This window comes from Parasteatoda tepidariorum, chromosome 4 (genome assembly GCF_982258835.1).
Source record: "Parasteatoda tepidariorum strain Cologne lab strain chromosome 4, Ptep-v5.0, whole genome shotgun sequence".
NCBI lineage: Eukaryota > Metazoa > Arthropoda > Arachnida > Araneae > Theridiidae > Parasteatoda > Parasteatoda tepidariorum.
Genome location: NC_141758.1, coordinates 67,210,069 through 67,233,584, shown reverse-complemented (window position 1 = coordinate 67,233,584; position 23,516 = coordinate 67,210,069). Strand labels below are relative to the sequence as shown.

Sequence of the window (23,516 nt, the reverse complement as noted above, 5' to 3'; positions counted from 1 at the left end):
AAAAAAAAAAAATTTGTTCGTCTTTCCCAATTTTTATTATTTAATGTTCTCAATTTTTGTGAATTAATGTTTTGATATAAGATTTGGCAGGCTTATTTGATTGGTTTTGTTACCATTTCCCTAATGGAGTATCTGATAATTTAGTGTTTATTTGAATTATTACAAAAAAAAAAAATATTTAGGATAGTGAATTTCCTGAATCGTGTCTGGTAATACAGATGCCTCAAAAGTTTATTTGGGATTACTTTATTAATATAATTGGGATAAAATATGTCCTGATTGCTCTGGGTAATACCTGAGCTCAACGATTTTTCGGGAATGATTTTTTAAGAGGTTCTTCCTGATGTTTAACTTTGGTTAATACGATAGTATAAATGAAGTACATTGCATCATTGCAAAAGCCCAGGTTCAAACCCTGGTCCACTGTTAATTAAGGTTTTATTCATTAAGGAATTTTCGTCTTACTTTTTACTTTTTTTGCTGGTAAATTAAGCCCGAATTTTTTTTATTTCTCCCTGGTCAAAATAGAACCAGAAGTTAATTTTGATTTTTATATTCCTGATCAAAAATGAATCAGAAGGTTATTCCTGGTCGAAGAAACCAGATGATAAATTATGATTTCCTGGTAAAAGAAACCAGATGATATATATAATAAAAAAAAAATAATGATTCAAGTGAATTATTAAATAAATTAAATTGTGTAGATGCTCTATGGGAAAAATCATCTGCGTAACCTGTTGAATAATTTAAATATATATACTAAAGTAAATGATTTTTATAATTTACCTTCATTATTTTAAAATAATAATAATTAAGTACCTTTTGAGGTAAAACAACTATTTTTTTGCTTTGTTTGAGAACATTATTTCATTTGTTAAGTGTATTTAAAATTTTTTTTTTTTTAATTTTATGAATATTTTCTTTCGTAAAACAATTTTGTTTGTTACCATCATATTTTTTAAAATTGTTGTTATAATAGTACGTTATTTACAAAATCTTTTATAATTAACGATGCTTTAATTATTTAATGGCTATTTGTATAAACGAATAAATATACAAAAGGTCACATGTTGAACTATAAAAAAAAAATTATTATACAAGATTCTTTGTATACATTTTCCTACTCAATTAATATATAAATTGTGTTAACTAAATCTTTAAATGCATCATCAAATTTATATAATAATAATAATTTCAAATTTAATAAATTAATATCACTACCAATCATTTTTTTACTGTGTTTATCATGAATTTTGCGAATTCTTCGTAAATGTGATTGCTATGAATAATATTCAATGTACTTAGCCATACACTCTGTCTTTACATGTAATTTTTAATATACTTTCAAATCAATTTATCTTTAATTTTATGTTGTATAGAATTTAAAGTACTTGACATTTCATTTTTTTTTTGTTTGTTTGATCACAATCAATATTTTTATATTTTGCATAAATTGCAATAATTTAATGAATGTATTTTTATGATTTATCATTTAATCGCAATTCCTGATTTTGGTATAAATGTTTTCTTATAAGCATTTATGTGTGAAATGGACAATTTCCTATTTTATTCCTCATCATTTCATGCTCTGAGGATTTAGAAAAGAAGAATCTCCCCTCTTATGAATAACTTTTGAACCCCATTTTCAAGTCCCGTTTTTTTGGAATCAAAGACGAGTGTTCAAGGACACTGTCCCTTACGATAAGGTCATAGGATGAAGAAGAAGGCGCTGCAGGGGGTGTCCAATTTGAATTCCCACGCAGCATAAAATTCCACTACTTGTTCTGGAGTGCATCAACAAGATTTTATTGCATCTTTGACAGGATGTTGCAAAGATCCTGGTCGATTCCTGTTTCAACACCATGGCGATTTCGTTAATTGGGGAAAACACCTGCAGAAGGGAAACGCTTCCCCACAATGTCCAAGGTTGAAGGGAGAGTCCTGTGGAGGAAAGGATCGAATGACGAGATAAGATTGTGCTTTTTGTGGAGCCACCTGCAACCGAGAGTGACCATCAGAACCCTGCTTTTTGTCTTCAGTAAGACAGTGTCAAGAAAATCCCCCCACACTTCCTAAAAAAAAGTGAAAGATATTTCTCTCATCTTCCATTTTCAAGCTGAGACGTTTTTTTTTTTGGGAAAAATAGACTTATCAATCACACAGTCTTTAATGTACAATACTTGTTATTCTCAACTTGCAATTTAATTAATTGCGATAATTTTTTTATCAGTAAATGAGATGTTTCTTAGATAAGATGTTCTTTATATATATTTTTTGTTAAACCTTATATTCATGAATATGAGAATAATTCTTAATTTATTTTACTCATTTTAAGCACTTAGTTTTGTGTCAGCAATTTGAAAGTTATATTGCTAATTAAGGAACAAATTTTTTTCTCCAATCCTTTTATCACAATGTCTAATTAATTTTTAATTTTATTAGAGTGTATGGTTAACATTAATTCTGTTTAGCGTATTTTTTGGTTCACATATTTTATAATCAATGAATTCAATGTATGATCATTTCAAACATAGTGCGTTCTAAACGACGTTTCCAATCAAAATATCATAATTATGTTGATATTACTAATTGACAAATTGTTTATTTATTGCAAAAATGCAATCAAATTTTACTTTTGATTCCAATTTAATGTTATAATTCCTTTTATGTCATATTAATTGACAATTATTAGTAATTGTATTTACATACTTTTTGTTTTATTTGGCCTTATTCGTTTTTTTCTTCCTCGCTTTAGTTGCGTCACAATATGTTTGAGATCCATGTATTAAAATTTTTTTTAAACTTTTACTGATGTTTCCAATTTGTTGCCCTTAACAATATTTGCTCACCATATAATCACTTGTTATTAGTGTTGAATTAAATTGTTTATTTTGTGTGTTCATATGAACTATTACTGCTGTTTCTGTGTTTTTCTTTCCAGTGTTCGCGAAAGAGTAATGTGAACACATTGGATTTTCCGCCTGTGACAATTGTTGTTAGCTATGTACAGAAATTCAGAGCTGTGTACAGAAATGGGTGACTCTTTTTACAATTTTATATCTTTTTCTACTTTTACTTTTTAATGCCAAGTTTTGAATTTTATTTTGCGGTCTTATATTCAAGACAAGTTTAAAAAAAAATTTTTTTTTTTCTTTTTCGTTACTTTGTTTTTTAAGCAATTTTTGTCTTCAAACTTTTCGGAAAATTTTTTTTGTTTGAGGAAAATTCTTATATTTTTATTTTTACTTGATTTTCGTTTGAATTAAAATTTTCTTACGACTTCGAAAATTTTATAAAAATTTCCGGTCTGTCCGGGTATTGTCACATTTGCACTTAATGTAATGTGACAATTTAATTTCGAATTTATCTAAGCCTTTAGTTTTTCTTTAAACGTTATTCCTTTTTTTCAATTTGGCAATTTTATTTTTAACTTTCTTGTTGACCTTTCTCATGGTCGTTGCGGTCATCGCACTTCCTGTGGGGAAAGTCAACCAACCCCTCTATTCACGCCTTTCTTTTTCTTCCTTTAATTTTAGGGGGGCTAACTAACCAATCTCTTTCCTTTAAATTTCAAACTCTCCGCCTCTTTAAATTTAATTGGCCGTAATTTTTCTGGTCCTATACCAGTTAAGGAATTTTTAAGTCACTTTTTTTCAGGAGATTCTCTGTTGGTTTTTCCTTCTTGCTGGTTCCTTTTTTTCCGAGATGCGGACTTCGGTCCGTATCGAGGGATTTCTTTTTATATTTTTTCTTAACCTTTATTTTAAATTAAATCCGTAACTGTAATCAATTTCTGTAAAATTTAAAATCAACATTTTATACCTTTAATTGTCTTTAACATTAAAAGCCCTCTCAAATTTAAGTCTTCTTTTCATATTTATTTTTAACGGTTAAATTACTCGTTCTTTTATATTTAACTTTATGCATGACGCCTTTGGTTTCGTTAAATTCTCTTGTCACCCATTTCTATTAAAGGTGTTTCTACTGTTTAAAATGGTTTTAAAGACGTATTTCCACTAGTTATGTTGTTAGATATTTTTCTTAAATAAATCTTAAACGCAATTTAAAAATATGTGTTTCATTTCGTCTTTTCTTGATGATTGTCTTTATCTTGTCCTCCAGTATGTGTGCGGTGAGTACCTTTCATTTATTGTTATGGGCATGCATAAGTGTGATTTATTAGTTTCTCTTATTGGAGACATCAGCTTACTGTTTAAATCATATATATTGTTTGGATATAGCATGACTTTATCGTATTTATCATTAATCTCTTATTTTCTTAGTTTTCACCCTTATTCTAAATTTGGTGATACCAAATTATCCAATTTGTTCAAACCTCACTTTTTGTGACCCTTTGAACCTATTGGGTTATTGTTATCCCACATTAGCATTGTACTACCACTTTCCTTAACGATCACGCTCCCCTTAATTTAATTTAATTACCCTTTTATATGTCGGCCTTAATTTTATTTATCACGACGTTTCAATCATTTAACTATTTTTAATCATGACTATATCAAATTATTAGTACATATACCAAATATTACAATCTATTAATTATAATTCATAAATAACCTTACTATCTTATACGCACCAAAATATAATTTAAATTCAACTCTTACACTCTTCTTATTTTTTGTACTTTTTTTACTTTTTTTTACACAACGCAGGTATCAAAATAACTTGTAATTGAAATAGAGGAGTAAAATCACATTTTGAAAGACTTTTTGAATGAAAATAATTAGAATTTCCATTACGCACAAATGAAAAACAGAAAGCGCTTTTTACAAACTAATTGAACGCTAACAAATAATAATGAGACTATATCTCAACAATTATTATCATTGTCCAATTTCTTGTGCTATGTATGAAATTTAATGTTTTGGGCAGCTCAGATTGCTCACTAAAATTTTATTTATTTTATTTATTTAATTTAATTTATTTATTTTTTATAAGGACATAAATTGTGTTTTTTTTTTATTTCAAGTATTTAAATTTCAGAATAATATAAAGAATTAATTTTTAAGAACATATTAGTTTTTTTTTTAAATTTTAAAGTTTACAAATTATAAATCTCTCAAAAATTCGGAAAAAAAAATGTGTTATAAAATTTGCGAATTTCCGATTTTTCTGCAAAGAGACAGAATGTTATGAATTATTACAACTTATAAAAATCAAATAAAAAAAGGAACAAATTACAATAAAGAAACACCACAACTCACTAGAGGTTGTGGATATAGACTAAAACTAGTTATTAGACCAGTGCTGTCAATACTAGTCACAACTGAACTAGTATTTCGATTTTTGGTTTCGATTTGTTGAGCATGCGCAGCTAATTCGTGTGTAAGAGGGAAGGTGTAGTTTACAAACATATCACTGGCGAGATTTTTGACTTCATATTGCTATGCCAAAAATCAATCTTATGTTAACCCCTGTGCTTGTTTTCGATGTCAGTATACCTACATCAGGAGTTCCTTTCATTCTGTTGGGGTGGGGGTAAAGACCACAGGTGGTATGTTCGGTGAAACACCCCTAGAACCGTGATTCCACACCAAGAAAAACTAGCAATTGATACCGCACTTCCAAAGAATGAGAATTTATTCAAAAGAAAAAGATTTTATTTTTATTAGTCGATGTCAAATAAATATATTTTTCTCTTTTCTTTTTCTGTTCACTGATATGCATGCAAGGCAGATGTCTTATATGTCTCGCCTAAAAGTTTCTCCCCTACCTGAATGATTGATGGAGTGGGCGGAGGGGTTCTATTGAAAAACCGCACCTGTTCCCGTTGACCATTACTCGCCAAATCTTTATGATGCCAACGACGATAAAGGGTCTCAAATGGAAAACTGATTTACCTCGATTTTGAGAGCCATAGTTGATTAATTCTTCCTTTAGTGGGAGAGTGAAACTTGTTGAATTTTTCGGATGCGCAAGGGATTTTTAGGGATTTGAGTTAAAACATTACACGACAATTCCGAGTGTTTTTGTCATGGGTACCGTTCAAATGACGAGGGGGGGGACTCCGATGCTAACTTTTTGAAGATTATCTATACATATCGTGTGTCTTCGTGCATTTTTTATACTTAAATTTAAAGGGCATACTGCATTGCATTATCCGATTGAAAATGCTGGGAATAATCAAACTGTAGCATTTGCTTTTTTATTTATTTTCTTTTGAAACCTCAAAATGATAGTAAAAAAAAAATCAGTTAACCACAATGATAGTTATTTATGGAATTCAAGTGAAGATGCTACCGTTCATAAAAGGTGCTTTATGAATAGTAACATGATATTACCATAAAAGATGCCTTATGATTAAAATTTTCTTACTATGTTATATTCAAAAAACTTATAAACATTAAAAGACTCGATTAAAAAACTTTTTTTACAAAATAATAAAGAAAAGGATTTTAAAAAAAAAGATATTTGTGACACTTGAGTATTATAAAGCAATGCTTTCAATTTTTTTCTTCTTTTTTTTTTTAAAGAATGCTTTCGTTGCTGTTGATTCATTTGTCGTCGTCGTAAAATGTAGGCGAAAAATTACAAAGGTAGCATATTAATAATCTTCTGACGTAGATTCGAGACTGGTGTCCGCTTAAAAAAAAATTTCTGATGCTCTAATTATAAGCAAATATATATTTAGGTATTTTTTAATTATAAAAAACACTCGAATAGTTACTAAAAATTCGTTTAGATTATCAGGAAATAACTTGTACATTTTTTTTAAAAGCGTTATTCGAAAGTTTTTTTTATTTTTTCTAAAATTGTATCAATAATTCTTACTCAAAAGTACATCAATAATTAATTTTGTAATTTCAATAATGAATAATTGTTTTTCAATTTAAATCTAAATATGTGCACATTTGAAGATTGTTTGGATTGTTTGTTGTCATGTTTAGAAAATTTTAATTTTAACGCAGAAAAAACAACGGTGTTTCATGTTGTATTTCGCAATCATAAATTATTAAAATGCTAAATATAATATTTTCTCTTATTTTGACTTCAATTATTCTAAAATAATGAGAAAAATATAAAAATTCCAGTTAAAAAATTAACGATTTAAAATATTGTAGTGTAAAATAAGTGAAAGAGTAAGAGTGAATCAGTACAGGAATCAAAAGTATTAAAAATTAACAAAACAAAAAAAATTCCTTTATGAGCACCTGTTATATTGGGTATGGGTTGATAAGGAGTTGAATTTCCAGTTTTGTTTGTAAAAGAGGGGAGAGATAACACCACTATCTTTATCACTTTTTAAGGTTGGCACCAAGATTTATTTGCAAACAAAATGGCTCAGTTTGAGTACGTCGAATCAATTCGAGGTGGTAAATTAGTTTTATTTAATGAATTTTTATGTCGAATAAGGATGAAACACAGAACGAAAATCTATTATAAGTGTATTTCAGATGATTGCAAAGCTTCCTTAATTCTAGAAAATGATCATATAATACGTCATAAAGCTCAGCATACCCATGCGTCTGACAAGGCGCGTGGGTATGCTGAGCTTTACAACTGTACTGGTTTATCAAAAATTGTATAGCATGTAATTATTAAAAAAAATATATATATATTTCAAACAATGTCAACATCTTTGTTTTTTCATTTGTTATTACATTTTGCTAATGTTCTTTTGTATCGCCATTTTGTTTTCTTTAATGCTCGTCCAGATACTTTATCCTCTTTTAATAGTTCTGATTGTTCCACGCAGTTAAACTTTGTCTGCAGTAATTACTTCCTTATAAATATCAGTTTTTTTGGATTCATTAAATTAAAAAGTTCTTTCAGATGTTCTGAATACGCGCCCGTGAATATTCCCCGATAGGCCATTATTTTTTTAATCGTTTAATAAAAGTCGTCAAGTCAAATTTACCAAATATTCTAAACTTAAAGGGGGGGGGGGGGAATATTGATCCTATGTGGAATGGAATTAATAGTAGTTTACATATTCTTCAGATTATTGATTATACAAGTCAATCAATTAAAAATTCTAAAATTGAAACAAATTACAGTTTGTGTATACATTCAAGACTATTTTTAATGCTTACGAACCTTTACGAATATTTTGTGCATTAGAATAATCTCTAAATATCTCCCAATAGATAAAAATTAAAAAAATAATCAGAAATTATTAATTTTTGAGGTCTTTTAAACCCTTAAGATGGACACTTTGTCAGTGATCATTTGATTATAGTCTATCAAAATTAATTTAATGTGACTTTAAAATATTCTTAGAGATAAGAATGATTTACTGTGGATTATTGATAGACGCTCTACTTCCACATGTTTGTGCGAGTAATTATTCAACAGAGAATACAACTATTGAGTAACAATAATACATACTGCAGACCTGCCAACTTATAATCCCTTCCATTATCATTTTTCCCAGTGGTATTAAAATGGAATTAAAACTTCAATTTTAAGCAAACAAATACGTTGTATTTGAAAAAAATTAAGTTGACAACCATGATAATAACGCATATTAATATATAAGCTTAATTTTTGTAAGAATAGTGGTGATCAAAATCATTTAAAAATTAAATTTATAAAAGAAAAAATAGTATATATTTACTACCACTTTAAATAGGAAAATAAAATCTCCCGCAAAATCCGGGAGAGTTGGCAGGTATGATACTGCCCTACAATGATGGGCGAGACACTTTCAGATTTTGACATTTTTATTAATTTCTCAAGAAATACTAAGATTATTTTATAACTTTAGAAATACTTAGGTCATTCGTAGGGTTTAATTTAGCAATAAAAATTTAGTCGTCCAAGGGCCACATTTAATTGTCATTAAATTTAATATGGTAGACAAATTTTAAAAAAATTGAACTTTACAATTGTATATTTTTTTATAGTAAACATGAAAACTTAACAAAATAATATTAATAGAATTAGTAGTATAATATCAATAGAATTATCACTCAAGTAACGCAAACTCAGTTCTTAAAGACCTTTCACAAAAAAATTAGTTCTGAAATTAAGGGTTTCATTGTCTTCTGAGTTGGCTTCCATGATTAAATAGCAATCATATGGTATATCTTTTCCCTAATCTACATGATGATTAGTTTGGAGTGGAGACGTGATTTTCATTACTTTTTAAAGAATGCATTAAATTCTTAATCACCTGTTTAATATATAATAAATATATAAAAATGTTAAATAAATGAAAATGTTAAATATATAAAAACATTTCTGAAATGAATCCGCGCATGCATAGTCTGAAAAAATACTTTATCTTGAGAGATTTTTAACAATTTTTTATATAAACTTAAAAATAGCAATTTCAATAGTGATTGAAAATGGTTCCGAAAATTTCGTTGATTATCTGCGGAGTTATAGCCCAAAAAGTTGCAAGAAAAAAATTACTATTTTATTAAAACTTTAAGTATGGAGGAGTTTGCAAATAACAACCAAAGTTATCAATGCAAATTAAACTCTTTTATTTCATCTATTCATCATCAATCTTTTTTTAATCTTTCATTCAAATTAATTGCTTTATTTTTTGGCATAGGGTGTTCAAAAATACTTGTTTTCGTTTGTAATTCATTGCTGTTCTTTGAAAGCTTTGAAACATTTTTTTAAGTATGAGAAATTTCATGACCTAAACACGACTACAGTACTTCTTGAGAAATAATTCTAATTGGATTTAAACTACTTTCTTTTAATTCTGCTATTCAAACTTTTTTCAATGTCTCCTACCTCATAAATTATTGGTCCAGTTTTTATTAGATTTTTCCATGATTCAATGTTATTTTGTGACATCTAATAAAAACTAAAGGTTCAACTTTACTTTTAAAAATGTAGTTTATAGACGTTGTTTATTGGGATATTCTATATGTAAAAAAAGTTTACTATACTTTTTTTTTCTTTTTGTATAAAATATAATTTCATTTAAATTTAAAAAATTTTTTGGATTGAGTGAATTGATTTACATTCCTTCATTTCGTATGACAAAAACCAAATAACTATATTTAATTTATTTTAGTAAAAGGTAATTTTTCTGAAAGCTGAATTGTCGAAATTTCTTGAATTGTCGAAATTTCTGAATTGTCGAAATTCTTTTCTGAATTGTCGAAAAATTTTTTTGCGAAAAAGAACAACTAAGTTTTAAAAAGAAAAGCTTCAGGATCAAGATTTTTGAAAAAGTAAGAAAAAAACTTTGGATTTGGGAAAAAAGGAAAGTTAATTATAAAACCGCATTTAACAATGTTGTGCTTAATAATAATAAATAAAATTGCCGTGAAAATATTTTGTTAATACCATTAAAGACTATTGAATGATTTCTCAGTTCTGTACTCAACATGAATTTAATTTAGTTCTTTAGTTCGCAAGTCTGTATCACGGCTTGAATATCAATACATAGAAATAGTTTCAATCATTATCCCATAAAATCTTGAGAAAAATAATTATTTTTTCTAATTATGTTTTTTCGGTGCAGTTACTATATTATGTTAAATTCTTATATGTGTTGCATTTTCAAACCTCATTCATACAGACGATAAATTTTATGGTTTAAAATTATTAATCATAATAATAACATTGTGATCGATTTCATTAAATTTAATTGACGTAATAATTGTACTCAATGAAAAATTAGATTTGAACTACAATTAAAAAAATTCTTAAGGACTTCAAATATTTCTTTAATGCGATTGTTAATAACGACTTCCAATGTTTTGAAAAAAATGTTCTGACAATTGAAATTTTATTTAATTTTATAGTTTATTTAAAATTGCAGAAACACTACATAAATCTATTTCAATTCGCTAGACAAGATAAGCTATTCATGAAATGGCGGTAAGTCAAGGTACAGCTTTTTCGCTTCTTTCATTCTTAGAAAATTTTCCCTCTGATAGCTAAGACCTTTCCCTCTCATGACTAAGACTTCCATTTCACTCTTGCGGAGAGGAAACTTCATACCAGGAAAAATAGTAACCTTGGTATAAGAAAAGCGCCAAAAGAATATAACTATATCATGCCCGGGAGTATTAAGCCAAGTCCGTTCTAGGGGGGCTTTTTAACGCACCTGAAAGCAATTATCCTTATCTTGACAGCTGAAGTTTGGGCGAGGTCTACAATGAACCGCAAGGCATTTACCCCACCTCCCTCGTAAATCAAGCAGAAAACGAAAACAGCATGCCATACCCTTGAGTTTGATTGACGGCCTAAGGGAAAAAATAAAACATTCCTCCCTTCCCTGCCTTCAAGGTCACGGAGGAAATGACGTTTCTCTGGGTAAACGGGGAAAAAAATTTCCCATTCCTTACATTTTCCTCTACTCAACTTCAAGGATAAGTCCAATTTCCGCTTTTTTCGTTCTAGTTTAAAATCGTTCAGGGAAGGAAATTAACATTGTCAAAAGTAAATCATTTGAGATAATTTATAAATAAATTTGCAAGGTAGGTAAAATGTTTACTAATAGAAAAAAAAATGATTTAATACTATTTTAATAAAATGTTAGTCACGTTTTTTCAAACGAGTCATTTTAGCAATTAACCAATGTTTTTTGTATATATTTTTCAGGATCATAAATTATAATCAACAATTGGATTTGCATTCATTGTTTGGTGATATTAAATCTAAAATGGCTGACGGTTATTTAAGAAAACATGAGTTTGGTCACCTAAAAAGAAAGAAGAAAAAGAGAAAAATTTAAAAAAAATGAAAGGATCGATTTTAAAATTTGTGAAACCTTGTAAGTATGCCACTAAATACTGTTTTTAGTGATTTGAAAATAATTTGAAAAAATGTCAAGCAATTTAATCTCAGTGTTAAAAACTGTGAATTTCTAATTTTTTCTCTTTTTATAAAATGTACAATTTAGGTGATGCAGAAAAAGGAGAGCAAAATCAGTTAAATATTTCGGAAAACCTGATTTCTGATGCGGAACTTCACGAAGAAATGCCAGGTCCAGAAAAGTTGTCACAATTCGAAAATATAAAAGAAATTTCAAACAAAAATTCTTCTGTACAAAATGCAACAATTCACTCGGAAAAAGTTGATTTGATTCGTGATTTACAAACACATTTTAGTTCTGATCCTGCTGAATGGAACGTGACTGTAGATCTGAAACATTGCATTGCAAAAAACCCTGTTTCTCAAGATTTAAATTGCGATTTCAAATTTACTTGTAGACAAATAGGTGACAAAAATAGGCATGTAACTAAAGACTTATTTTTTCGAAAGTTAAGTAAGGATGAAATTATTAAAAGAGATTGGCTGATTTTATCAAAGTCTACAGGTAAATTATACTGTTATGTGTGTAAATTATTTAGTTCCGAAATTTCACAAAATGTTTTTCAGACTGGTTTCAATGATTGGAAAAATGCTCATATTTTAATTTCTTCTCATGAACAATCGAAAAATCACATTACATCGCAAGTAAATTTAATCAATTATCAAAAAACAATTCAAGTAGACAAAGAACTGATAAGAGTACAAGAAGAAACGATAAAATATTGGACAAAAGTTTTAGAACGAGTTTTCGCTTTTCATCTTTAATTAATTCTAAAGGGTTAAATACACCGAAGATTTATTACTAATTTTCGTGAATATATTCTTTTTCTCGTTTTCTTGAAGGTACAAGAAAACTACTCAATAATAATTACCAAGGGGTAAGTAACAAAAATATATTTATATCTGAACATGATGAATACGGTACAATGGTAGACATTCCTACAACTACATTACAATGGAGATGTTCTTGCTTTTTACAAAATCTTTGTTTGCAGTTACGGTTACAATCTAATGATAAACTCCGCCATCTATCGGTGGTTCAATAACAAGTATTTCTACAAACTCCCCACCATGGACAGGGACGTCCATAATATCTAGTAAGATTAAAGGAAAATGACAAAGAGAAAAAAAAAACATTAAAGTTCAACATGAATCAAAATTTTAAGCATTATTTAAAATTTCAAAAGGATATAACAGTTGAACGGGACGTCTGATCCGACTTCCATTAGTCCTTACGAGACAGCTCCAGACTTTGCCATCCCGTCCAAGGTAGACTTCTTCGATTACTCCAAGGCTCCAAAGTAATTTATTCTTTTGGGCTCCTTCGATCAAGACAACGTCCTGGACTTGAAGGTTAAGTTGATTTTCTGAAGTTGTCAACCAATGAGCAGTTTTTAAGAGAACATACTGTTCTTTCCATTTGGTCCAAAAATTTTGTAAAAGTCTCATCTGGAACAGTTTTCTTTTGATTAAGGGAGAACGATTTGAGTGTTCAAAAAGAGTCTCGGTGTAATATAACGGAAGATCGATTTTCTTCTGGGGCAACAAAAAATGAGCAGGGGTCAAAGGTTCGGGTTCATTGAAGTCAGAATAAACGAAGCTTAAAGGGCGTTGGTTTAACACTGATTCTATATCTGTTAAGATTGTTGTTAATTCCTCAAAAGTAAGAAGAGATTTAGATAGAGTCTTGCGTAAGCATTCCTTCACAGATTTCACTAATCTCTCATAGAAACCTCCCCACCATGCAGCTCGTTCCATGATAAATTTCCACTTGATCCTTTTATTTGCTATAAAATTTTGAATCTTTGGATCTTGAATAAAGTTAAAAATAAATTGAAGTTCTTTATTTGCGCTTTTAAAGGTTTTTGCATTATCGCTATATATGGTTTGGACAATTTCTCGTCTGGAAATAAACCTACGCAAGGCTCTTGTTACTGCGCAAGTAAACAAACATATATAGGCTTTTTCAGGAGTGTTCGATGTTTTAGCATATATCGGACCTGCAAAGTCCACCCCGCAAACTGAGAATGGTGGAGATTCTGAAACTCGATCTTTAGGTAGGGGACTGGTTATTTGCTTAGCAGGTAGAGCTGAATATTTGCGACATATTATGCAACTCTTTATTATTTTCTTTATAAGCTGCCGACCTCCAGCGATCCAAAACCGATTTCTAATTTTAGGAAGGGTGGCAGAAACACCACCAGGAAATATTCCTTCGTGTTCATTTCTAATCAACAGTTCTGTAAATTTACATTTATTAGGAAGTAAGATAGGGTGTTTTTGTTCAAGATCAAATTCCGAATTTTCCAATCTGTCTCCTATTCTTAAAACCTTTTTATCATCCAAAAAGGGGGCAAAACTTCTAATAGAAGAATTCTTGTCAATTTCTTTTCCACTTTCTAAGGCCAATATTTCTGAATGATACGCTTTTCTTTGCTCAAATTTGACCCAAAACTCTTCTGCTTCTTCAATTTCTGATGATGTGAGTAGTCCCTAAGTGGTAGATTGTTTTCTTATCTTTGAAATAAAACGTCTAATCCATGCTGTTATCCTCAAAAATTTTAAAAAGCAACTATAATTCTCCGGATTAATTCTTAGATCATTGGAAGATGTACTAAAGCAGAAACTTGGAATTTCCTCTTTCTTCTTTCTGAATTCCAAAAGATTTTCTTCCGGGGATGTTTCAAAAGTCTGAGGCCAACTGTCAACACGTTTTTTGAGGAAAGGGGGTCCTTTCCACCAAAGAGTGTTGTTAATCAATTCGGATGCTTTCAGTCCTCTCGAAACTAAGTCTGCCGGGTTTTCTTTGCCGGGGCAGTGGAACCAATGTTCAGGATCTGTTAATTGTTGAATCTCAACAACGCGGTTTTTTACGAAGGGTTTAAATCGGTTGGGTAAACCTCTAATCCAGAAGTAAGTGATGGATGAATCAGTCCAAAATTTTTGTGTAAGTTTAAACTTTAAGTTTTTTCCCAAATTATTGCTCAATCGAGCAAAAAAGGGCAGCCATCAATTCAAGTCTGGGTAATGACAGACTTTTGAGGGGAGATACTCTACTTTTGGATGCAACAAATGATGTATATATCTTATCTGAATTTGTAACAATTCTCAAATACGCGACACAGCCGTATGCTTTCAAACTAGCATCAGAAAATATGTGAAGCTGTATATCCTGTATACTATCTCCAAGAGTATCCCTTAAATAGTAACGTGGTATTTCAATGTCTTTTAATTTTTTAACACCATTGCACCAATCCTGAAAATCATGAGCAATTTCTTGAGGGAGTTCTTCATCCAAATCAATTCCAGCGCACCAAACTGCTTGAATTAAACACTTTATGGTTACTACAAAGGGGCTCAAATATCCTATTGGGTCGAATATACGACCAGCAGCTTTCGGCGAAAATCTTTTTGTGTGTCTCCCTTCAGATAAAAATTTGATAAGATGTTCAGTATAAAAAAAAAAATGTCTGTGTCACTATTCCACCCTATCCCAAGTACTTTATGCTCAGAAGGTATTAAGCATACCTGCCAACTTTTACGCATTTGGCGTAAAATTTTATTTTCATATTTAAAGTGGTAGTAAATATATACTATTTTTTCTTTTATAAACTTAATTTTTAAATAATTTTGATCACCACTATTCTTAAAAAAATTAGGCATATAATATTAATTTGTGTTACCATCATAGCCGTCATCTTAAGCATTTTCAAATACCACGTATCTGTGTGCTTAAAATTGAAATTTTAATTCCATATTATTACCACTGGGAAAAACCATTATGGAAGGGATTAAAAGTTGGCAGGTATGTATTAAGTCTGAATTTTCTATGGTGTGATCAATTTGAATGTTATTAGTTTCCCACAAGTCCATAAGAGGTTTCGAATTTGAATTCCATTTTCTAAGTTGCATACCCGCATCTTCAAAAATTTTAATAGCTTCCTGAATGAAACGAAAAGCTTTATCTACATTATCCTCACATCCTATCACATCGTCCACATACAACGATTCTCTTAAAAAATTTATTGTTTGAGGATGAGTTTTTTCATAATTCTTCAAATGAAATTTTATAGTTGCCGCAAGAAGGAAGGGACTAGAAGTAAGTCCAAATAAAACACGAGTAAATCGATAAATTTTAATCTTTAGTTCATCAAAGGGAGGTTCCGTCCAGATAAATCTGGTCGCATCTCGATCTTCCTCCACAATTTCGATATTAAGGAAAGCTTGCTTCAAATCTGCAACAAAAGCTATCTCTTTCCTCCTAAAGTTAATTAGAATATCAAAAATATCATTAGTTAATTTGGGACCAGTGTATAAACAATCATTTAGCGAACAGGATTCAGCTGAGTGAGACGATGCATCATAAACAATTCGAAGTTTTGTAGTTTGTCGCTCTTCTTTAATAACCGCCCTGTGGGGAAGATAAAATATAGTTTTATCATTTGAATATTCAGCGTCAGGAATTTCTTCAATAATACCCTCTGCAAGATATGATTCTATGGTTTGTCTATATTCATTAAGTAACCAAGGGTTCTTTTCGAATTTGTGTACAAAATGGTGGAGTCTCTTAAGGGCAACATCATAATTTGATTTTAAGTTGTCAATCAATTCTAATTTCCAGGGCAATTCAATTTTATAACGTTTATCAAATGTAATGGAAGACTCAAACTCTTGAACTATTGTTTCTTCCTCGTTATCAGTTACAGGCGAATCAGGCAAAATCCCAATGGACTCAAGATCAAAAAATTGTCTAATTAAAGTCTCATCACCACGGTTAACAACTACGTTCATAGTAAGTAGATTGTTTATTTTATTTATGTGCCCATAAATACACCAACCGAAGATTGTTTCTACCGCTACCAATTTATTTTCGAGTCTATGAATTCGGCCAGTCACTATATCAAAATAAAAATCCGATCCGATTAAAATCATAACATCTTTAGTTTCGTTTTGAAAATCATCCGCGAGTTGAACTGTATTTAAAAATTCGTAATCCTTAACAATGTTTTTGTTTGGAGAAGGCAGCTGAGTTGCACAAATAGTGTCAGTTTCTGCGGCTTCTATATCTATTTTATAATTAGGATCTTCCCTATTTCTTAATCGGATGCTAACTACATTAAACAATTTAGTTTGGGGTTGCTCTGATCCAAAAGAATTAATCGACAATTTTTCTTTTCTAATTACTGGCAAATTTAATCTTTTTACCAATTTATTTGTTATGAAAGTCCGTTGACTTCCATTATCAAGAAAAATCGTAACATTTTCTTGTTTGTTTTTATTTTCCGCAATGATTGAGCAAGTTTGTAATAAAATGGGATTCGAATTTTGTTTATGTTTTAATTTATTCTCGCAAGAAGAAATGGCCGAAACAATTTCTAAATTTTCCTTAGAATTTTCTCTATCGTTTAAAGTTTTTGATTGTTTATTTTCCTCTAACTTAAAGCAAATAGCTTTTGAGTGTCTCCGATTACAAAAAACACATTTCTTCTTACTGTAGCAATCAATTAACCGATGATTTGGTTTTAAGCAAAGAAAGCAGAGTCTCTGCTTAATCAAAATATTTTTTCTTTCTTCTACTGTGAGAGTATCACATTTCTCAGATTCATGGTCACCCCTACAAAATACACATTTATTAATTCCCGTTGCGGTCGCGCATAATTCATGAGCGGATGTTATTTCTTTTTGTGGGTGCGTCCTTGATCTTAATTTATCTTCCTTTTGATAATTCGAACATTTTATATTTGTAATGGCGGTGGTTTTTACGCGACTTTTTATTTCCTCACTTAAAAATTTTAGAAGGGCTTTATTATATACTAGAATCAAGGTAAATCATATTTTATTAGGGAGAAGGTGAGGTTTACATCTTGTTACGTTTAAAGCTGAACAACAACTGACTAGCGCGGGATAACAAAAGGTGGAGTTGAGTTGAGTCGCTGCAAGGCGCATTTACACTGAAGATAAAATACATGACAATTCTCTGGCGCTTAAATAAAAGGTTAATTATGAATTATTAAAATTTAAGAGTCAATAACGAATAATTAGAGATTTAATCTGGTGACTGGTCTTTTTTCCCGAGTTGATCTCCTTAACTGCATTGGATTTCTCTGGGTTACAGGACTAGAAACTGGAAGAGAGGAGGGTATGGTGGGTGTAGAGCTGGATACAGGAAGAGAGGAGGGAATGGTGGGTGTAGAGCTGGATACTGGACGAGAGGAGGGCATGGTGGATGTAGAGCTGGATACTGGAAGAGAGGAGGGTATGGTGGGTGTAGAGCTGGATACTGGACGAGAGGAGGGTATGGTGGATGTAGAGCTGGATACTGGAAGAGAAAAGTGTACTGTCCTGGGCCTAGAAAATTTTAAAGAAGGAGTTATTGATTTTTCAACTTGACAAGCTCTTAATTGGTTAAAGTGACGCTTGATCGCATAACCGTCGTCTAATTCAATGAGATAGTGAAGTCGTCCAAGTTTTTCAACAACAGTTCCATACTTCCATTTAGCAGATGATGTATAGTTGCGAGACTGTACTCTTTCTCCTAACTTGAAATTTTTGTTAAATTCTGGCTGCAAGGCATTATTTTTTTTGTCCTTTAGTTGGTTTGATTAAGTCGAATTCACATCTTAAGTTTCTACCAAATAACATTTCTGACGGAGTTTTTCCATTGTTAAGTGGTGTTATTCTGTATCGGAAAAGTAGTTTGCATAATTTACTATGGAGGGAACCTGGATGATAATTCATGCATTTTAATTTCGTTTTTAATATCTGGACATAGCGCTCTGCTTGGCCATTTGTAGCTGGATAGCCTGGAGCAATAAGACGCTGTTTAATACCATTTGACTTACAAAAATGTTGGAATTCAGCTGACTTAAAAATTGCGGCATTATCAGAAACTAAAATTTCAGGCAATCCATGACGACTAAAAATTTCTTCTAAATAATAAATTGTGTTTGATGATGTAGGAGATGTCTTCATAGCAAAAATCTCAGGCCATTTTGAAAGTGAATCCACAACAATTAAAAATTGATGCTCCATGAAGGGTCTGGCATAGTCGATGTGCACGCGTTGCCAATTTTTCTCAGGTGTTTCCCATATGTGAAGAGGTGCTTTCGCTGGATTTTTTCTTACATCACAGCATTCACGGCAACTTTTAACCATGTTTTCAATATCGGTGTCAATGTTTTTCCAATAGCAGTAGTTTCGAGATAGAGCTTTCATTTTCACAATTCCTATGTGTGTAGAATGTAGTTGCTTGAGCATTTCAGGTTGAAGAGATTTAGGAATGATAACTCGATTTCCTCTAAATAGGATTCCATCTTGAATGGTTATACTGGGATCAAACTTGTTTCCAATAACAATATCGTATTTTATTTTTTTAAGATCAGGATCAAGCTCTGTTTCTGTTTGAATTTGTTTTGCTGTAATTGTTTCAGTTGAAATGTAATTTATGATAAATTGCTGGAGTGCTTGTGATTCATCAATACAGTTGACGTAATTAACTGGTAGTGGAAGAGGATTTCTTGAAAGGTAATCAGCATTTGTATGCTTTTCAGATTTCCTATGTATAATTGTGTAATCGAAACTCGAAAGAAATTGAGCATATCGAAGAATTCTTGAAGCAGTCATAACTGGGAGGCTTTTCTCTGGATGGAAGATAGCGCAAATGGCTCTGTTATCGAGAATCAAGGTAAATTTTGTGCCAAAAATATAATCGTAAAATTTTTTGCAAGCCCAAACCACAGCTGTAGCTTCACGATCCAATTGACTGTAATTTTTCTCGGCAACCGTGAGACTTCTGGAAGCAAAAGCGATAGGACGCTCTATACCGTTTGGCATAGTGTGTGAAAGAACTCCTGAAAGTCCAAAAGGGCTGGCATCAGTAGCTAATGTTACTGGAAGAGCTGGATTGAAAGGCACTAGAATCTGGTCACTGGTTATAATTGATTTTGCTTTTATGAACGCAGATTCACATTCTGCAGTCCATCGGAAACGTGCGTTTTTACATAAGAGTTTGTTTAGTGGATGAAGTAGGCTGGAAGCATCTGGAATGAACTTAGAATAATACATGACAAGTCCAATGAATTTACGAACATCATCAACGGAGTTTGGTCGAGGTGTTTCGGATATAGCTTGAATTTTATCAGGTGATTTGTGTAGTCCAGCAGAACTGATAACATGTCCCAAATACTGAATTTTTTCCTCGAAAAATCTACATTTGTTAAGATTAAGATGCAAATTATGTTCCCGTAACTTTTCTAATACTTTAATTAAACGTTGCTGGCAATCTTGTTTATCTTTTCCTTGGATGATAATATCATCAAAGTAGGCAATAGTTCCATCCAAATCTTGGACAAACTGATCAATAAATTTATGGAATTCATTTGGTGCAGTTTTTATTCCGAAAAATAATCTTTTTGCTAAGTATGTACCTCTATGAGTAGAAAGAGTCTGATATTTTGCACTTTCTTCATCGACTTTCAAATGTAAATATGCTTTGTGGATATCGAGCGTACAGAAATATTTCCCATCGCGTAATTTATTGAAAATGTCCTCAATTCTAGGAATTGGGGGTCTGGCATTTTGAAGCTGACTGTTAATTGTAACTTTAAAATCTGCGCAAATACGAATTGTGCCATCATGCTTTGGGACAACTACTAGGGGTGTACCCCATTCTGATACGTCTATTTTTCCTATTACACCTTCCGCTTCTAATTTATCTAATTCTTGTTCTACTTTTGATTTTAAAGCATACGGTACAGTACGTGGTTTAATAAAAATGGGTTTAGCATCTGGAATTAGCTTTAGTGTACAAGTATAATCAGGAATGCAACCAATTTTAGGTTCAAACACATCAGAAAAAGAATCAATAATTTTCTGTATAGAAAAATCAGTAGAAGAAATGCTGGGTTTAATACTTGTATTTTGTGCAGAAATAATGTGAAGATCATTTAAATTAATATTCAAGTTTCTAATCCAATCACGCCCTAATATAGAATTTTTCTTTATCGAAACAACATACAAATCTTCAAAGCTAGATTTATTTTGATATGATACTTTAATCTGAGCAACACCAAGAGGTTTAAAAATTTGTCCCGTATAACTTCTAAAAGATACATTCGTTTTTTTTATCGGAACATTCAGACATAATTTTTTGAATTCGTCATTATTTATTATGCTAACCTTACTTCCGGAATCGCATTCGAAGCGATGTTCAATGCTATTCAATTTAACTGGAACATACATTTTGTCATCATGATTGAAATCGTTCAAAAATACATCATAAATTTGATTTACGTTAGTACTTAGTTCATTAGAATCATCTGTTATTTGATTTATATTTCGATTTCTAGATCTATTTCTGAACTGTTTTGATATACACACGTTAGCTAAATGACCTCGTTTCATGCAAGATTTACATCGTAATTTATTTTTAAGAAAACAATCTTGAGTTTTATGATTTGTTTTTCCACAATGTAAACATAATCCCTCTAATCCAAGTTCTTTAAAGTTAATACTACTTTTATTTTTCATAGGCGATTTTGATCTACTTCTGTTTTGTTGTTTACTTTCGTTTTCGGAATTTCGAAAATTACTGTTGAATTTTTTCTTTATATAGCCACTTGATATTTTATTAATGAAATTAGGATAATTACTCTTATAAACTTCTTTATTTTCGATTTTAGCAGCTTCAATTGCTAAGGCAATTTCAATAGTTTTATCAAATGTAGCATCACCTTGTTGCAATAATTTTTCACGAATATCGGCATCAGCTAAACCTCTGATAAATTGTGATCGTAATAATAAGTTTAACATAGATTTAGAACAGTTATTAGAATTACATTCAGATTTGAATTCAGCATTTTTTGTTAAATCTTTCAATGAAGAAACGAAAGTAGAAATCGACTCACCTTGATGTTGATGTCTAGAAAAAAATTTATGTTGTTCGGTAAGAACATTCGGTTTCGGTGATAGATGCTTCTTTAAAAGCAATAGCAGTTCTTGAAATGTTTTTGTCGACGGAATATCGGTTGCAGTAAGACTCGAAAGCAGCTGGTATTGTCGTGAGCCAAGACAGTTAATTAATACGAGTACCTTTAATTCTTCTGTTTCTGGATCATCTGCTGACAGTCCTTTAAATTTGAAATAATTTTCAAGTCGTTGAGAATAACAATCAAAGGATTCGACAGCGGCATCAAAAGGATCGAATGATAAGTTTTGAGTAGCGATGACATCTTTTGCGCTTCGTTTCGATTCTGGTGTTGATTTTACTGATTGAACAAATTCTTGAAGAGTTGTAATTAATTGATTGAGTTCCGTCATTATTATTCTTTTATCCTCGTCGCCAAATTATTATATACTAGAATCAAGGTAAATCATATTTTATTAGGGAGAAGGTGAGGTTTACATCTTGTTACGTTTAAAGCTGAACAACAACTTTACATCTTGTTACGTTTAAAGCTGAACAACAACTGACTAGCGCGGGATAACAAAAGGTGGAGTTGAGTTGAGTCGCTGCAAGGCGCATTTACACTGAAGATAAAATACATGACAGGCTTTTAAATCCCAATTATCCCCCTTTTCTTTCCTACTAAAGTCTAAAGTTATTTCCGATGGGAGTACCTTTAAAATTATCGGCGTTAATAAATTTCCGTAAGATGCCGAATCAATTCCTAGCGATTCTAAATTTCTAATTTCGATTTCTACTCGATCGAATAATTTTCGCAATCCAAAAGTATCAGAGTTATGTTTTATTGGTGTAATATTCAATAATTGGCCTAAATGAGCATTTATAAGCAAGTTTTTCTGTCCAAACCGATCTTTCAACAAATTATGGGCTGCTTTATAATTATCATCCGTTAAAGAAAATCTCGAAATTGCTTTTGAAGCTGCTCCTCCAACAAAACTTTTTAGATAAATTAGTTTTTCAATATTTGAAAGATACGGATTTTTATCAATTGAATTTTCGAACTGGCCGATAAATTCCAACCATGAATTTGGATCTCAGAAATATTTGTTTACAGTTAATTTCGGTAGTTTTATCGTGCATTTGTTTACTTCTGTTTGATTTACAGTCTGAGAGCTTAGTTACACCATTTAAATTAGTACTAGTTGAGGCAGTGGCACTAATTTGTTGAATCTTCTGTTTAATTTTGCATTTATAGTTAATCAAATCTTCTACATATGTTTCAGAGGTTTCAACTTCCTTTTCGATATCTTTTACATCTAATTCTTTCATTATCTCTTCATTTATTAATTTTATGTTCAACATTTTCTCACTTAAGGCCCTTTCTACGCTGAAAGACAAGTCAAATTGAAGGAGCTATGGGTGGGAGAATGGGAGGAATAGGCGTGGACATTAGTGGACATAGGGGGTGGAGATATACTGAGCGACCATGGAAGTCCGGGTTACATTTTTTGGCAAAACTCAATATTTAAAGGGTGCGCCAAAAATAGATCACACAACTACACTTATTACTTTTTCACTATTTTTGGTGTATAAAACGGAGGTAGTGTGATTCCTTGTTACTCCTCTTATTTATTTAATTATTTTTACACCATTCATATTTCCTCATCATTCCAAATATTGGTAATATCAAATAAAATTTAAAATAATGTATGACACTGTCTTTTATTCCTTCATATTAGGAATGCCTTAAAACATTTACTCTGCTCTAGAAAAAGATTTATATAATAAATATTAATAGTCTAACTAACAATAATTTTGTATAAAATGTTTTGGGTCTTTCAATCTTCTTTCTGCGTATCCCCACCAG

At 30.9% G+C, this 23,516-nt stretch overlaps 1 protein-coding gene and 1 long non-coding RNA gene across 2 annotated transcripts; one reads left to right on the top strand and one right to left on the bottom strand.

Moving 5' to 3' along the window:
* The first annotated feature begins 3,656 nt into the window (after positions 1 to 3,656).
* LOC107448257 (uncharacterized) lies at positions 3,657 to 12,242 on the top strand. The gene is made up of 3 exons (XR_015433108.1): positions 3,657 to 4,132; positions 11,533 to 11,704; positions 11,834 to 12,242. It is a non-coding gene; the product is annotated as an uncharacterized LOC107448257 (long non-coding RNA).
* A 542-nt stretch (positions 12,243 to 12,784) lies between these two features.
* On the bottom strand, positions 12,785 to 16,536 carry LOC147811034 (uncharacterized). Its single transcript, XM_087162201.1, has 5 exons — positions 15,823 to 16,536; positions 15,660 to 15,687; positions 14,798 to 15,168; positions 12,941 to 14,238; positions 12,785 to 12,839 (listed from the first exon to the last, which is right to left on the bottom strand). Exons 1-5 carry the CDS (start codon positions 16,534 to 16,536, stop codon positions 12,785 to 12,787), a joined length of 2,466 nt encoding a protein of 821 aa, XP_087018327.1.
* Positions 16,537 to 23,516: the final 6,980 nt, after the last annotated feature.

Bases quoted from the DNA above. Each gene is read 5' to 3' on its own strand.
- LOC147811034 (XM_087162201.1), bottom strand. From the start codon at position 16,536: ATGAACGTAGTTGTTAACCGTGGTGATGAGACTTTAATTAGACAATTT. The intron at 15,169-15,659 runs GTATGCAACTTA...TTTTATCTGAAG, and splicing joins TAAAATTTTTGAAGATGCGG to GGAGACACACAAAAAGATTT. The intron at 14,239-14,797 runs GTATCTCCCCTC...TCTACCACTTAG, and splicing joins TTGTTGCATCCAAAAGTAGA to GGACTACTCACATCATCAGA.